Here is a 16823-nt window from a genome sequence, read left to right on the forward strand (position 1 = left end):
GCATTCATTATGAAGTAATTTCTATAATGCTTCATGAAAGCACTCATAGATTATACAGACTAGCTGTATATTTTACAAAAGAATGAAGCTGTAAAAGGTCACGACATATTTTAATTATATATTTGGAGGGACATCAAATGATGAATGATCATCACAGTTGATCTGAATTCCAATTAAAATGTTCTTATACTAACACATACTATTATGAATGACATGACACTATCAATATCCAAAAGGTCGTTGTGATCCTTGTAAGAGCTATAATCCCATGGGAAAACCATATTGGATGGCTGATAACAGTAACTATAAATACAGTCAAATCACTCAAATGCCTGCATTGACATGTCCCTTGTCGGTTAATTAACCCTTTGGAAACCCTTGGTATTCGGCCATACTTGTGGTTAGATTAGCCCTGCTGTATGAATTTCCTTAAGTTTAGGCACTGTAATGGGAGGTCTTCAAGCAGGGCTGTGTGCCTGTATGTGTATGCAGTGTGTTAATTGAACCAGCAGCAGCATTGCGTTTGCGTGTTGCTATGGTAAAGACATCCTTAGCTACATTTGTATTGATGGTGAAGACACACAGAGAAGTACAACCTGCAGCAGTAACATTAGCACTGTGAGACCTTATCTCCCTCCTATGATAACATATTTACAAATGCCTTGTTATTTAAACTATTATGTCCCGGCTACAAGCTTTCTTTTTGCATATTAATATGAGTTTAGCATATGACCCTAGCAGATTGTATAAACACATGGACAATTTCCAAAAGGCGTTATGACTATTTGTAAACATAACCTAATAAACACAAAATACAGTAAATACTATACAATTTTATAAACCAAGAAAAACAAAGTTATATATGTGGATCTTAGAGACTGAACAGTAAGTCAGAAACATTTAATTTATAGACACAAATCACAAGTTCGCAAATATATGCAGATCGTGCATATATACACCCCTTTTTCTTGGATTCTCAATTCAAGAGAAAAAATACAAAAAATATGTACCAAACAAAACTGAGATTAAAATAAAGGAGGCTTCAGAAAGAGCAACACAGAAGGGATCCATCTTCCAAGATGAACACAACGTGCAATGTAATAGACACATTTTTACAATATAATCACAATACAGAGGTAAAGAATGACAATGCATTCCTCTGGACCTTTGCTGATGTTTGGTTGTTTGAGAATTTGATTTGGATGGATAATATGAATAAACCACATACTGTATATTGTATTCAAACAATACTGCTTGTGTTAATGTGTTTGAAAATACCCATTTAAAGTTCTACGCATCACTATATATGTTCTCTCACAAAACACTTCACACCCGAACACAACTGACTATGTGAGAGAGAAAAAATAGATGCAAGCCGGTATCAAGGGCTGATATTAAGAGCAACACAAAAACCACATTGTCTTTTCCAAGGCTGTAGAAGCTGCAGGAATGAAAGGAGTTTAATGGCATTGAGCTGCAAGGTCAGAGGCCAGATCTGTTGATTGGGTGAGGAGAGAGAAGTGCAAAGACGGGGGAGAGAGGAGAAGACAGAGGAACAAGCGTGTAGCACGCGCAGAAAAATAACAGCACAAGGAAGAGAGACCGAGACTCAAAACAAGAAGTTGTGGAGCCATTTTGATTTAGATCAAGAGATGGGAAGATGTCTGGCATATATGTTTACAGGATTTCCTGCCGAGCGTATACGGAAACAATGTTGGGACATCACAGAGATGCATGGGTATGTTACAGCTGCATGTGTACCGTTTTTGCTCCACGTCATGTATCATTTCCGTTACTTACAAAAAAATAATTAATTTGTCTCTGTCTTTTGGCACAACATAATTCAGGTTGCTTTGATACATTATTCAAGCTTGTGCAACATGTTACAACATCATGCTCTAAAGGAATATGTTGTCAGTATGACTATAAGACGTTTGCAATGCCTCGTTGTAATACTGAAAAGCACCCTCTCAGCACTGTACTTTGGTCTAAGCTGAGGCACTTTCGGCAATAGGAAGCATGACGGCTTCATTATGCTGCAGTAATACCGTTTGTTGTTTCAGAATTCTTGCTACAGGCATTTATGGAGTCAGCAGTACATGTCTTCCTTTATTATGGCTGATTGTCCATTGCTTTGTGTGTGTTTTTCCCCCTAAACAGCACTTTGTCTTATTTTTCAGGCTGTACGTATATGCTATATGGTAAGCTTTATGAAAACGCTTAGATATACATATAGGCCAGAATGAGGTGGGTGTATGGGTAAAGGGGTTTGTCAGCCACCTTTACCTCTCCCTGTGGTTGAGTCATAGAACCAACAAAACAGCCCCTGACTCAGACCTGATGTAGGCTGTCCAGACTGTGGAGGTGTGTGTGTGTGTGTGTGTGTGTGTGTGCTTGTGTGTCCGTGGGTGTATGGAGGGGGGGGGTACATGAAGCAAATCCACAAGGGCTCTTGGGAGCCCACACACTGTGTTAACGGCTGCCGCAGATACATTTTAATCAGTCCACACAATTCATCTCACAAGGCTTTTCGTTTCAAAGCCGGAGAAGGGGAAAATTCACTCGAGGTCCTGCTCACCCATTTAAAAATTGCTCTTTAGATGCAAGGCTGAAAATAATAAACAGTCTAGTTCAGTAAAATGATAGAGTTCAGTGAGCAAAAAATTGAGCGGTCTTTCTGGTTATGCAAGTTTGTGAGGCCTTCATTTAAGGACAGAGGATATAAAGGAAAGTCAACTACAGAAACTTATTTTTTATTTACCTCCTCTGCCTTTTATTCTTTCTTCGCCTGTCATGATTTAGAGAGACTTTTTTTAACACCTGCCAAGCAGCCAAGGATCAAGTCTCATTGTTGGCATGCGTGTGAACACACTGCTGGTTCTACCCATGAGCAGTGCACCACATCCGTCGTATATAGCTTCAGGGTTGCTGTTGTTGGCTAATCTCTCACTGGAAGCAGCAGGTGGAGAAAAGAAAATCCCACTGGCTTATCACTATAGCATTGCCTCATATTTTGAAAATGAAAAAAGTCAAACCAGAATCACGCTTTGCTTTATTCGGTGAATATGTTTTGTATCACATAACTTTTTTTTTTATTATTGCAAAGTCTTAATGATTGGGGCCTTGTCATTATAGTTAGTCAATGTTGTACATGCACTAGAGTATAATACTGGTCCACATGATGTTTGTGTGATGATAGCTATGTAGAAGGATCAATGGCATTTTACAGGTAAATATACTAAATTATTATTGTAAACTATGACATTGAACATTTAACTTTAGATGAACGGTTAATAGTAACATTTAAAAGCCTGAATTTAAAACATCTGATCACAAGGGAAGTCACAACAAGGCAATGTGACACATGTGTGGCTTGTGCAATGACAATAAAGTTGAATCTAATCTAATCTAATCTAATCTAATTTGTAATGAATGGGCAAAGTATAAAACACTGAAAGATTATATCCCATTTACTACATATATTTATAATATCCTAAAAAAATGTTTGATGGAGGGTAATATAATTCAAATTTGGAATGTGTATTTGACACATGTATAATTTCAATGTGTCTATAACAATTAAATTCAGTGCACTTCAATGCTCAAACGAAAGAGCGATGAAACTGTTTCAAACAGAAATATGGCATCTCTGCATGCATTGGCCTACATATATGCCAATAATGATGCTGCCTGGCAGATTTATCAGGCATTTTCTCCAGTCAAATCAAATAACTAATGATTTCAGGAAGTTTTGAAATAATTAAATAGTCTCTAGGTCTCTGCATGTAGATGTTTTCTTAAAAAAACAGAAAAAGCAGTCCAGTGTTCCACATGATTTAGAAAGCACATTTGTAATATAGCCTTTGGGCCATTGGCAAATATTTAGAACATTTGCCCTTAATACAGTATGCGTCCTGAGGGTCCTAGTCTTAGTAAAGGCATACACCCTTCTCTCCAGAGAGTGTTCTGTCCTGCTTAAGTGGTACTATAAAGCAAAATAACATCACCTCAATATCAATATAAAGGTGCATTAAGTTTCTATTGTATGAGCCAAATGGGAGAGGAGAAAACCCTGCAATGAAACTCTTATTAGAACAAATACATACTAAATTGCCTTCTAACAAACTAACACATTGGTTGATTGATCTTTTACACACTACACTGTAAATTAAAATAAATTACAACTTTTCAGACACATTATTCAATTATCTCGAGAAATCATCACTGTTGTATTTTGTTATGCCCAACTATTTAATTACCATTTTTTAAATAATTTGGATAGTTTTTAAACATGGGATTAACTCCCCTCTCTGAGAGGCTCTTCTCAAGGGGTGAATCGAGATCAGACCGTTTGATGTGGCTGTTTTGACTCTTCCCTAAACCAGTGAGTGGGTTATCAGACACGGAAAAGAGCAACTGACCAAATCTACCAAGTTTATCTATAATTAACACGGATTAATTGAGCTTTGATTCGGCTCTGCAAGCCAAGCAAGCAGAAGGCCAATTCATGCATGGAAGCCTATTATTGCCCTAAGCATGTTGATCTACTCTGTTAAGGGCTCTAGGTCCCAATTCTCTACCATGTGACTATGATCATGTTGCTCTAGCTATGTGTCTGTTAATTAATCATATGTGTGCCAAATTGAGTCATATTGATTAAAATGGGGCAATGACAAAGTGAAAAAACAGCAATTACCAACAGGATTTTTTCTAATATTAATGTCAAGCTGTGTAGACGAGGAATAATCATGGTGCCTTTTTCCAGATACTCTAATTTGAAATTATGCTTTCTTGATTGGAAAAATGGATCTGAGGGTGACTTGTTGCATTGTATTGAGGTTACAGAAAGAGGCATAGTGTTGCATGAGAAGTCAGATTGACAGTGGTTTATTAAATAAATGCAGTGTCATTTCGCATTTTGGACAGGCTCACCCTAGAGCCTCACTGCCATTTACAAAGATCCTCTCAAAAATGGATAAGGAAAAGTGCATCCTTCCTCTCATTTGATTCTGCACCGATGCTCTTTTGAAAAGGTGGGTTAATTGCACACTTTGACTGTGAACTAACCTGCTAGTTAATAACATATTTACTTCAGGGAAACATCATTGTAAGATATAACCGTCATTAAAATAACATTATTATTTAGTAACGTGGAGACGTCAAACTGGGCTTTTGCATATGCCCGATTCATCAATAGTTTGGGACTAATTCTCTCAACGATGATAATGATCTTGATTCGGGAACCCAGAAGAAAGAATCACAAACACATAAACATATCAATTAGAAAATATTGATGATCTTACTGATACGCTGCACTGCACAGACCCCAGTTGTCTTAGTAATACATGGCACAAATACGCTTGAGAAAAGCAAAAATAGAAATGGCCATCTGCCACTGCTATGTAGCGTATCAGTCCGCAAATCAGCAGTCAAAAAATCCTAGATTTAGATTTCAATTGAATATATATTCATTTTTGATGCACGTATTTATATACTTGCATGGCGAATAACCGTTTCTCAGCTGCAACTACTCTGCAACATTACACTGCTGACTTCTGCTATTGTGACGTCTCAAACTCCTTAAATGACTGCGCTGACCATCTCAATGCATACGTACCTAATACAACCCCAGTTTAAAATTACTGAACTATCCCTTTGTCCTTAACCAACACATGTATATGCATATCCTATATGCTTGCGAAACTTGGACCCTTACAGCTGAGCTACAGAGGAGAATACAGAGCATGGAGATGAGATGCTACAGGAGACTCTTGGGTATCTCATACACCCAACATGTCACAAACAAGGAAGTTCGGCAAAAGATCAGCCAAGCCATCGGCTCCCATGATGACCTGCTTACCACTGTTAAAAAACGGAAACTGAGGTGGTACGGACACATCACCAGATCCTCAGGCCTTGCAAAGACCATCTTGCAAGGAACCGTACAAGGTGGAAGGAGACGAGGGAGACAAAAGACAAGATGGGAAGATAACATCAGAGAATGGACTCACTTGAAAATCAGTGAGGCAATGAGAGCTGCCGAAGACAGAGAGGGATGGAGAGAGCTGGTCAACAGATCATCTGTGGTGCCCCAACGACCCTCCGGGGTTATGGGATAGAAGAAGAAGTATCTGCATAAGACAACGTTTTTGTCAGTTGTTATTTTTGAATATAATTGATTGAAGGAATATTATGTATATATGTTTTTTTTAAACCTACTGTTTTGGCACTTTCTGAAAGAGCTTTTCTTATTCCTTCCTCATTATAATAAATTACAATACGATGAGTTGGAGCCATCAACGTGAGGGCAGCCATGTCAGACGCTAATGCACCAGAGAGCTTGCTGTGTAACTGCTGCAACCAGTATGTAGCACATCCTCGCACTACATGACTACATAAAATGTAGCTTTCATTACTGCCGCATTTCACACACAGCCCAGTTCCTCTATGGCTTTGCTCAAACATTGAGAGTTCATTTTCCTCTTATTCCTGCCTTTCAAAGTGGCTCTTCCTCCATCTTCCATGTCAAAATATCCAAATTTGAGGCTTTGATTATGTTTTTTAAGCAGTGTTGATAATTGCAGAGTGAAAAAAGCGACTGTCTCCCACCACCCGCCATAAACGCAGGGAGACTTTTCTGTGAGAAGAGGAATCCCATTATGTGCAATGATCAGCGCCTGGGGGCCACATCAAACACAGTCTGAAAACCTTTCCAGAGGATGTAAAGGCAGGCCAATTTCACAAGTGGCTTTTTATTGGTTGATTGCACAGAGGCCAAGTCGTTATCTAAATCCTCAAACTACTTGGGCAAAATAAGAATTGCCTTGTGAGCATTCAGGGTGTGCACACTTACCCCTCAGATGAAAGCCGAAGCAAAATGTTTACAACCAATAGTTTGCCAGGATTATGGCTTAGGAGACTAAGCGTAAACAGAATGTAGTGATGACAAAGTCAACCATTGACACACAGTGTCAATGCTGGTGCCTAACAAAAAAAGGTATTATGACAACTTCTAGTTTCATGTTTGCTTTTGGACTGACAGCTTATGTTATCCTTTAACGCATGAACAGAGTTAACGCCCCTACTGCCCACATACAAACAAATTCAAAACACTATTTTCAAAAGTAGATGTAATGAGTACAAATGAGTAGAATACAGCGTTTTCAAGATACAGTCAAACTGTTTGCATCACATCATATCGAGTAATTATTGACACTCCCTGTTCATATTGCAGTCTTACAAGTAGGCCCTGCTTTACTGTGAGGTCTACCATTGAGTGAGCTTAATCATCATTTTCCATAATTGTCTTCACTCCACATTTGAGCTGTTGGGCTAATTAGTTGGTAAATAATTTGAAATCAAACAAGGATAGCGGGTGTCGACTCAGCCCATCAGGGAGATGAGCAAACTGACCTATGATTGCTTGATTCAATTTGCTCCAATTAAAACAAAATATAATGCCATGTTTATGTGGAGTTTCCAGCTAACTCACACAATTACACATTATCATGCAATCATACTGTTTTAAATGTAGCACAGAAAAATAAAACAACTGGAACACCTGAGAACTTATTTTTTTGTTTTCCCAATGAAAGCAAAATTGATGAATAAATGAATGTCAGGAATTTATTTGGAAATTACCTTATACTGTACATCTAAGGTATTATGTCCTTTCTCTATTTTTCAGCACAATATATATATTTGTATTTGACAGATTTCCACAACATTATGACAGAAAATGTCTTAAAATGCTGTATGTATTGCTCATCCTTAAGGGAGCCGTGGATAAGTAAAGTAAACAAGTCAGAACTATAGTAATTTGACATATTTTAAAACTGTGTCATTACTGATATGCACATGCACTTGTTTGTTACAAGCTGCTATCACCTCCTTGGGCCCTGTAGATCCCATTCGGTTCTAAATATGTTCATCTTAAAACTATTTGCTTAATAATGTTGCTATTTTGGAAACTCCAGCAAAGCCGTGAAAACCTTCCAAGTACAATGTATGGATCCCCTCCTTACATTGGTCTAAGACATATACAATTAATTTGAACAATAGTTTGTGTACTTTGGACATACATAGTCCATATTAATTGGTTGTAGTACAAGGAATTAAAAAGTGTGAGCCACAAAAGAGTCATAGCAGGATTCTGTAAATGAAAGCTATTGAGACAGACATTCAGCAATGACCCCGGGGCCAATATCAGTTGGCTGCCTGGAGAGCGATTGCAATCGCCTGAATACAGTAGCTCCACTCTCACCTCTCGATCTCTGTTTGATAAATCCTCTTGTAGTCTTCACACACCAGGACACCAAGGCAAGAGTGTAGAGGTCAAAGCTACAGTTGTCTGACAAGAGCTTTAGCAAACATTATTTGCAACTAGCGTTAATCAGTATGGTAAGAATTATATCATAAGCATATGTTTATCTATTATTTTTTGTTGTTGTTGCACAGAATGCATTTGGGGACTGAGAAAGACTTGTGAAATAATTTCTACCAGTGCACTCAGGGCTGTGTTTTGCCAATCTGGTAAAGACAGACGTCACCCCTATGCATCCTATTTCTAGTAAGCCCCTGGGTGTGTTGAAGTAAAGAGTGGCATCATCAGATGGACGCGTCCTGCATGTTTTCAGGACTATTCCATCACATGATGCAGATAATGAAGCGATTAAAATTGAAATGTGTTCTCATATTTTTTGTCATAATGAAGGGATACATCCTAAATGAATATTCTGTACTGTTACATATGTTTGAGATACACACTTGGCAACTTGAGTAGCATACATATACTTTGGATGATGGCATGGCACAGGCGACCTCAGCAACCCTGCAAAATGGCTGTTCACTGATTTATGCTGAGTCAGACGCCATTAGCTGTTATCCTCCTCCTCCCAGGATCCAACCCTGCACTAATGTGGGTCAGGGGCCACATTATAGAAACACCTTCACTGTACAGTCTTATCTCATTGTGCTATGCAGGATTTCTCCGTCACCGGACTGTTACCGAATGTCTCTGGAAGTTTCCAGAATATTAAGATAAAATAGAAATGTGGGGGGAAATGGTACAAAAGAAGAAAAAAAAATATTACCCCATGGTCCCCTAAGGTCAATTATTTTGTATTCATCATATTCCAGGGACTATGTCTGACTAAGTTCAGACGTTGTGTGAGATATTATTTGTTTTATTTTGTGGCTGCAATTGATCTACTGAGATCTCTCTCAATAATGGAAACAAAACTAAATACAACAAAGCAAATCTATATTTTTTTTCTGAATTTTGACTTTCCTTTTTGAAGGACACATGCAGCACACAATCAGTCAGTTAGCAGATAGTTAGGATTTTTTTTTGTGGATGTTGCCGTAAGGCATCTGCCCTCCTCTGCAGTGTATTCTCCTGACCAGGAAACACTTGCTACTGTGAATGCTACTGATCATGCACTTGCATTATGGTTCACTCATTAAACGGTGGCGAGGTGAGAGAGGTCACTTCAGAGGTTCAATCTTCTTCTGATTAACCACTGTTACCAAAACATCCAATCATTATACTGATTAGAAACACTCTTATTGAACCATCATATTATATGGTTCTGCATTCCGTGTGTGTGTGTGTGTGTGTGTGTGTGTGTGTGTGTGTGTGTGTGTGTGTGGTTATTATGTGGGACGAATATGCAGAAACCAGAACATCTCCTGTGTGTGGAATTCGCAATAACTTTGTGTATATTTGATTGATTCACACAGTGTTCAAAGTAATATATGTAATGCAATGTATTGACTAATGTAATAAATGCTGTACATTGGTATTGTCAACATGTTTTGATAGTGTTGCTAACTCATATTTTCTGTATCCATACCAAAAGCAAATAGTTATTTTTACTATTATAGCTCACTATGAATGACAAAGAATCAACACTTTTGTTGAAGAAACCGTTTTTGATATTGGGTACAAAAGACAGTATTTGGTCGGACGTTAAATATTATTGGTCTAGTCGATCAAACATCTAGTGCATCAATCTATGAAAACAAAACAGAATAATATTTAAAAAGCATATTTGCCCCACTGTTTCACAAGATAAAAGACAGCAATAACTAAAGCAATAACAAAGGTGTTTTGCGTTAGCATGAAGGTTGAGCAGTATACATAAATGCACTGCTTTTAATGCAGGGAGTAAATATTTATTTTTACACTACAAAGGAACTATTATGAAGCTGTTGAACACTCACATGAACCATTTCACGTTTGGCAATGTTTTTTCAAGTCAGCAGCAATGAAGAGACAGCCATATGGTGCTGCCCACTAACTATAGCAATAAAGCTGTATTGCGAACTTGAAGCAAGGACAAGTCAACACACAAAAAACAGGCTAATGACACACATGGATACTGTATGCATTATGTGCATCAACATCACATCACTGGTTAATAGAAACATAACATTAAAAACATTGAAATATCAAATTACTCAGCTAACCCATTGTCTTAAACAATGTTCAGTTAAGATCACAGCAATGTGGTACCTACAATTCGTTAGAAAGCAATGTTTTGAAATATAAATAGTTAATGTATGAAAACCTTTATACGTCTAGTTTTACAGTGCAACATTATTCTACTTAAAGGTTCAGTAAGCAGAATGGGCAGTTTAGCTAACGTCCTGTCAGTTACTGCAGTTAGCAGTCCCCTCGCTCGTCCCTACGTCACCACATTAATGCACTGCGGTCTACAAGCAGCAAGTTATCTAGCATCATCTCAGATCCATAAGTGTGATAAAACATTATAAAAACCATCAAAACAGACATTGGGAAGGATTTGTACCTGCTCCGCCATTGTAGGCGCATAAACATTCACCCATGTGTCGCTCTGGCGTGCACCGGCAGTGAGACCATGAGTGAGACGGGTGCGGACGGGTGTCAGTTTGTAGCGTTCTCTCTTGTGATTGGATAACATTTTGGGATACTACATAAAGTTTAACTGCTTATTACATGGAGAGCTACGGTGGCGCTGATCATTCACCAAATAAAAAAAGTTTCAGAGCAGGATCTCGTAATTACGAGATAATATCTCGTAATTACGAGATAAGTATCTCGTAATTACGAGATAAAGATCTCGTAATTACGAGATAAGGATCTCGTAATTACGAGATAAGGATCACCCTCTCATTCATCAATAACAATGTCTGTGTGTGTGTGTTTGTGTGCAGACGAGATGAACCTAGCCATAGGAAAACGTAGGCAATAGCCTTGGTTTCCGGACTAGATACAATGGGCCCCATAATCAATAAAATTATTTTAAATATCTGTTTACTGTTCATTCATTAATCAGCGATCGCATCGGGAAATGAGGGACACACTTTCACTTTGTATATGCAGTTTGTTCATTATGAGCCACCGGAGCCACCGTACTGTGTTGCCTCATCCAATCAGAATGCCCGGTGGGCTAGTTCACTTTTACCTCCTGTTTGTTACTGTATCGGAACACAGTTTTATTGAATGCTTTGATTAAATGCAGTCGTTAAAGTCGGTGTAATCCATGACTCATACAAACACATAAGAACTTTCAACAAGGAGGGCATGACAATGAGTATAGCCATGTCAACTGTGTGCAGATATGCAGTCACTGGGACTATTCAGGAGAAAAGCCCAGTCGGACCTCAGCAGCTGATCACGGGCGTAAAGCCGAAAGTGTGTCCCTCAGTACCCGATGCGATCGCTGATTAATGAATGAACAGTAAACAAATATTTAAAATAAGTGTATTGATTATGGGGCCCATTGTAGTCCGGAAACCAAGGCTATTGCCTACGTTTTCCTATGGCTATAGGTTCACCTCGTCTGCACACAAACACACACACACAGACATCGTTATTGATGAATGAGAGGGTGATCCTTATCTCGTAATTACGAGATCCTTATCTCGTAATTACGAGATAATATCTCGTAATTACGAGATCCTTATCTCGTAATTACGAGATATTATCTCGTAATTACGAGATCCTGCTGTGAAACTTTTTTTTATTTGGTGAATGCTCAGCGCCACCGTAGAGAGCAGCTCACTAAGAGATTGGCTTTATGAAACGTGCACATCATGTCAGTGATTACTGTATGAATAAAGAGCGATTTAACACTTATATTAATATAAATAAACCGCTTACTTCACCTTTAAGGTTGTGTGAGAACTGTGTCTGCAGTTGAATTCTGTCACTGGGAGCTAACGTACACAAACATTTAGTCATTGATTTCCAGTCCTTCAGCATTGAATACAGTATTTTGGACCATTTTAATTGATATATTAGGTTACATTGCATTTTTATAGTTGTGGTAATCATTGCAATCATATATGTTAGCTTATTAAGAGGTTTGGGAGAAATTCAGATTATTTCTCTGTGTTTAGATTCAGTACAGCCTGAGGCTGAAATGAGACTTTAAATGAGGCAGGAAATTATGCAATCTGAGCAACCTGTCTGTTTGTGCGAACAGTGAGTTCAGGTAATACATTTGCTCATCTTCATGTGATATATTGTATGCAATACATATGCATATGCCTTTAGACAAAATCAAGCATTGCAAAAACATTAAGATGGACCAGGCTGTTCTCTTACCCTCATAAAACAACTATTATTCAGCTGTAATGTTCTGGTAAAGGTTCATTTGAATGCAGATGGTACAATCCCCATAATTTGTTGGCATATCGTGTTTGATTTCCTTTCTAAATTGGATTTCAAATATTAAATGTGAAACATTTGTCTATCGGCTTTTTAATCTGTGTGGTAATGCTTGTAAACACAATCATGATATTCTTCTGAATGATGCTCCTCAACAATGTTTACTTTTTGACTGCGCCAAAAAAAAATATTTGGCACGTTATGCAGTTCATGGGCAGAGTGTGACTCAACAGATTCTGTCCATGAATTGCATTGAGTGCCAAATATTAATTTCATGATGGATTTATTTAATTCTGCTACTTTTGGCTTTATTTCACGATAAAGGGTGTGTTGAATTGTTGTATGTATTTTATCAGACAGAGACAGGACATGTATTCAAGTGATCAATGTCAAGTGGACTTGTAACATGTTTGCTCAGAACATTATATTAACTAATCCTACAAAAAACAAAGATACCACAAGTGCATATTGAGTGACTTACTAATCTTCAGCTTTCTTTCTCTTTTTCTCCCTCTTTTCTTGCAGAACCGTGACAGAATGGTCGACTGTATGAGCAAAGTCATGCTGCACACGGCCGTCTCTTGCTGGCAACCATTCCTGGGACTAGCCCTCGTGGCAGTCTTTTTGGGGTCTACCCTGGGATGTCCCTCACGCTGCGAATGTTCGGCACAGACCAAGGCGGTGGTCTGTCACCGCAAGCGCATGCCCAGCATCCCGGACGGCATCCCAACTGAGACCAGAATCCTGGACCTGAGTAAGAACAAGCTGACAATGATCAACCCGGATGACTTTTTTGCTTTTCCTGGGCTTGAGGAACTTGACCTCAGTGGAAATATTATCAGTTATGTTGAGCCTGGAGCTTTTAACGCCCTGTTTACCATGCACTCCCTCAGCCTCAAGAGTAATCGTATCAAGCTCATTCCTTTGGGTGTCTTCACAGGCTTAGCAAATCTTACCCGACTGGATATAAGTGACAACAAGATTGTCATCCTCCTGGATTACATGTTCCAGGACCTGCACAATCTTAAGTTTTTGGAAGTGGGTGATAATGATCTTGTTTACATTTCTCACCGTGCATTCAGTGGACTTTTAAGCCTAGAGGTACTTACCTTAGAAAGGTGCAACCTTACAGTTGTACCTACTGAGGGGCTTTCCCACCTGCATAATTTGGTCAGCCTCAATCTACGATACCTCAGCATCAGCACGTTGCATCCTTACGCATTCAAAAAGCTGTTCCGGCTGCGGCATTTAGATATTGATCATTGGCCCTCACTAGACCATGTGCCAGCCAATACCCTGCATGGCCTCAACCTGACAACGCTATTCATAACCAACACCAATTTGTCCTCTTTCCCATACCAAGCCCTAAAGCACCTGCCCTACCTGACACATCTCAACCTGTCCTACAACCGCATCAGGCACATTGAAGGGGGCATGCTCATGGAACTCGTGCGGCTTAAAGAGCTACATCTGGTTGGAGCTCAGCTAACCATAATTGAACCATTTGCCTTCCAGGGCCTACGGGGACTTAAAGTTCTCAATGTATCTCACAACCGACTGGATACACTTGAAAAGGGTGTTTTTCAGTCCCCTGAGGCTCTGGAGGTTCTTCTGATTGACAACAACCCCCTTGTGTGTGATTGTCGTCTCATGTGGATCCTACAGAAAAGGCATTTAATCTTCTTTGGGGATGCACAGCCTGAGTGTAGCACACCTGAAGGTATTCGTGGCAGGCCTTTTAAGGAGTTTAAGGACCCTCTCCTGTCTTATTACGTGACATGTACAAAGCCGAAAATCCGTGAGAATAAAACACAAACGATCACTGTGGATGAGGGCCAGCAGGCGATGCTACGTTGCAGTGCTGAGGGGACACCAAGACCAACTGTGTCCTGGTTGTCTCCACGTCGACGAGTTTTGACAAGTAGAAGCCATGTTAGAGTTACCGTCCACAACAATGGTACACTGGAGATCAAGTCAGCAGAGATTCAAGACAGCGGAGTTTACCTTTGCCTTGCCTCCAACACTGCTGGTAACGACACCCTAATGACTTCCTTGGCGGTGAAAAGTCTAGGATCGCTCTACGCAAACAGAACCCAGTACTACACAGACCCCAGCAATACCACTGCCAATGCGACAGCCGGTGTCACCCTCGGTTTAGACCTAAAGACTATTTTAGTGTCAACAGCTATGGGCTGTTTTGCATTCTTGGGAGTGGTCTTGTTTTGTTTCCTCCTCCTTTTTGTTTGGAGCAGGGGAAAAGGAAAACATAAAAACAACATAGATGTTGAATATGTACCTAGGTCAAAGTCTAACGGCACTAATGTTGACTCAGCAGAGGAGCAAGCTGGTCCTCGCCGTTTTAACATGAAAATGATGTGACTTATTTTAATTGATCCAAGATTGTGGATTGTGGATATGCCCTAAGTACAATGTATTTTTTTGAAAATTGGACTACTGGACTTCCCACTGCAGGAGGGAGAGTGATAGTTAAAAGATGTAGGACATCATACCAAGTGAGCAGTACCTTAAATCACTGGATGTGACATAATTCTTGGACACAGTGTTTCTAATACCGAAAATCGTACAAGGACACATTCTAACATAATTGCCAGCAGGCAACTTCTTCAACATGGATAAGGAGTGAGAACTGTTGCCGCACTTGGAACCTGAAGAGGATAGGTGTCATTTATCAGCTTTTTGAAATTTATATGCCCAAAAATGACTTTTCAGTTTTGCGTTGGATCTAAAGACTTAGCTGAACCATGTACAGTAAACATTTGTATCTACTTAACCTACTTTGTTTAGTCTTGCGCCATGCTTATTCACTGGACAAATCAATGAAACAGACCATTATTTCATATGTCGAATACTTTGCATATGTGTACCTGATGCTTCATTATGTACAAGTATGTACGTACACATTCAAAATAACTATTCATAGCAATATTCATGGTATGCATTAGCCAAAATTGATATACCCCATATGTTCAGCAAACACATTCTTCAGACTTTTGAAGTTTCCATGGATTCAGGAAGGGCTTCTATAGGTGATTATCTGTCCATGATCCTCCAATTGACTTTGACATATTATAAATATATATTATTTATTAATGAAAAAAAGAAGAAGAAAGATATTTTATTTATGAAAAAAAACTTGAGTCTTTTACAAAATCAGTCCACGAACATTGTTCTGGATCTCACTTAACATTTGGATCATCAAAAGGATTGCCAGGTATCATCCGTCATCAAAAGGATGGCCAGGTATAGGTCAAAGCCACCTACATAAACCATTTTCTGTCATATGTCTGTCCCCTTTTATTACTTTTACTGTACCTTTGCTAGTTGGCAAAATACATGTGTCAATTTTATTACTGTGACATTTGCATAATTTTCCTCAGTAGGAAATTTGGACTTTGTTGTGGTAGTTCCTCATTTTGTTGTTGAATCATATAGATTGTGAAAACTTCAAAGTAAAAGTTAAAAAAAAATGTATGTGAAATAAAAGATGATGTATTTGTACCAATGAGTCTGACTAAATGGCTAATACCTAATGAAATATTCTTCTCTCCAGCTCCACTGATGAATTTTCTTCCCCAAAGTATTACACAAATGATGTAATACTTGCAACAATGGAAGAGGTGATTTCAACATTAATCAGTCTAATTATTGCTGAGCGGTAATAGGAAATTTTAATACTTTGGTCCATGGCAGAACATAATATACAGTACATAAATGACCAACTGTTTACTGGTGTTCTTCCTTATATGAGCTATTCATGAATCTATGGGCTGTGGCATTTCAACTCTTTTGTGTTTTTGAAGGCCTGACGCAAATGTGCCAGTTCAGTTAACTAAATTGAGAGTTCAGTCACTGTACTCTGAATTTAGCGTCCTCTTTGAGTCCTACGGAGCCAGTTTTAGAACTCAGTGTTTAGTAAATATGCAATTTTTTCATTATTCTCCAGATTCGTCAAGTTACAACATATTTGATTCAAAGCAATCTGACAACTGGAATGGACAGACATTAGGTGCTGAGGTGTGTACAAAGCTGTTTTTGAGTCTGTATACGTTTCATGTCAAAATAGCGGTATTCAGAATAATCTATTTGGGTAATTTAGTCCTCTTTATACTAATTGCCTACATTTAGATTTGGACTGATGCATTTAGAT

The 16823-nt window shown here is 38.7% G+C and overlaps 1 protein-coding gene across 1 annotated transcript in view; it reads left to right on the plus strand.

The window, feature by feature from the left end:
- The window catches only part of lingo2 (leucine rich repeat and Ig domain containing 2), a gene marked incomplete at its 3' end in the record, with an annotated part of 143016 nt that extends 127982 nt beyond the window's left edge, over positions 1-15034 (plus strand). Inside the window, exon 3 of the mRNA XM_080035137.1 lies at positions 13181-15034. Coding sequence (XP_079891263.1) covers positions 13193-15034 — 1842 coding nt within the window. The 5' untranslated portion in view covers positions 13181-13192. The remainder of the gene's footprint in view (positions 1-13180) is intronic.
- Between the last annotated feature and the right edge of the window lie 1789 nt (positions 15035-16823).

This window comes from Ammodytes marinus, assembly GCF_949987685.1.
Source record: "Ammodytes marinus genome assembly, chromosome: 10".
In the NCBI taxonomy this organism is placed as follows: Eukaryota; Metazoa; Chordata; class Actinopteri; order Uranoscopiformes; family Ammodytidae; genus Ammodytes; species Ammodytes marinus.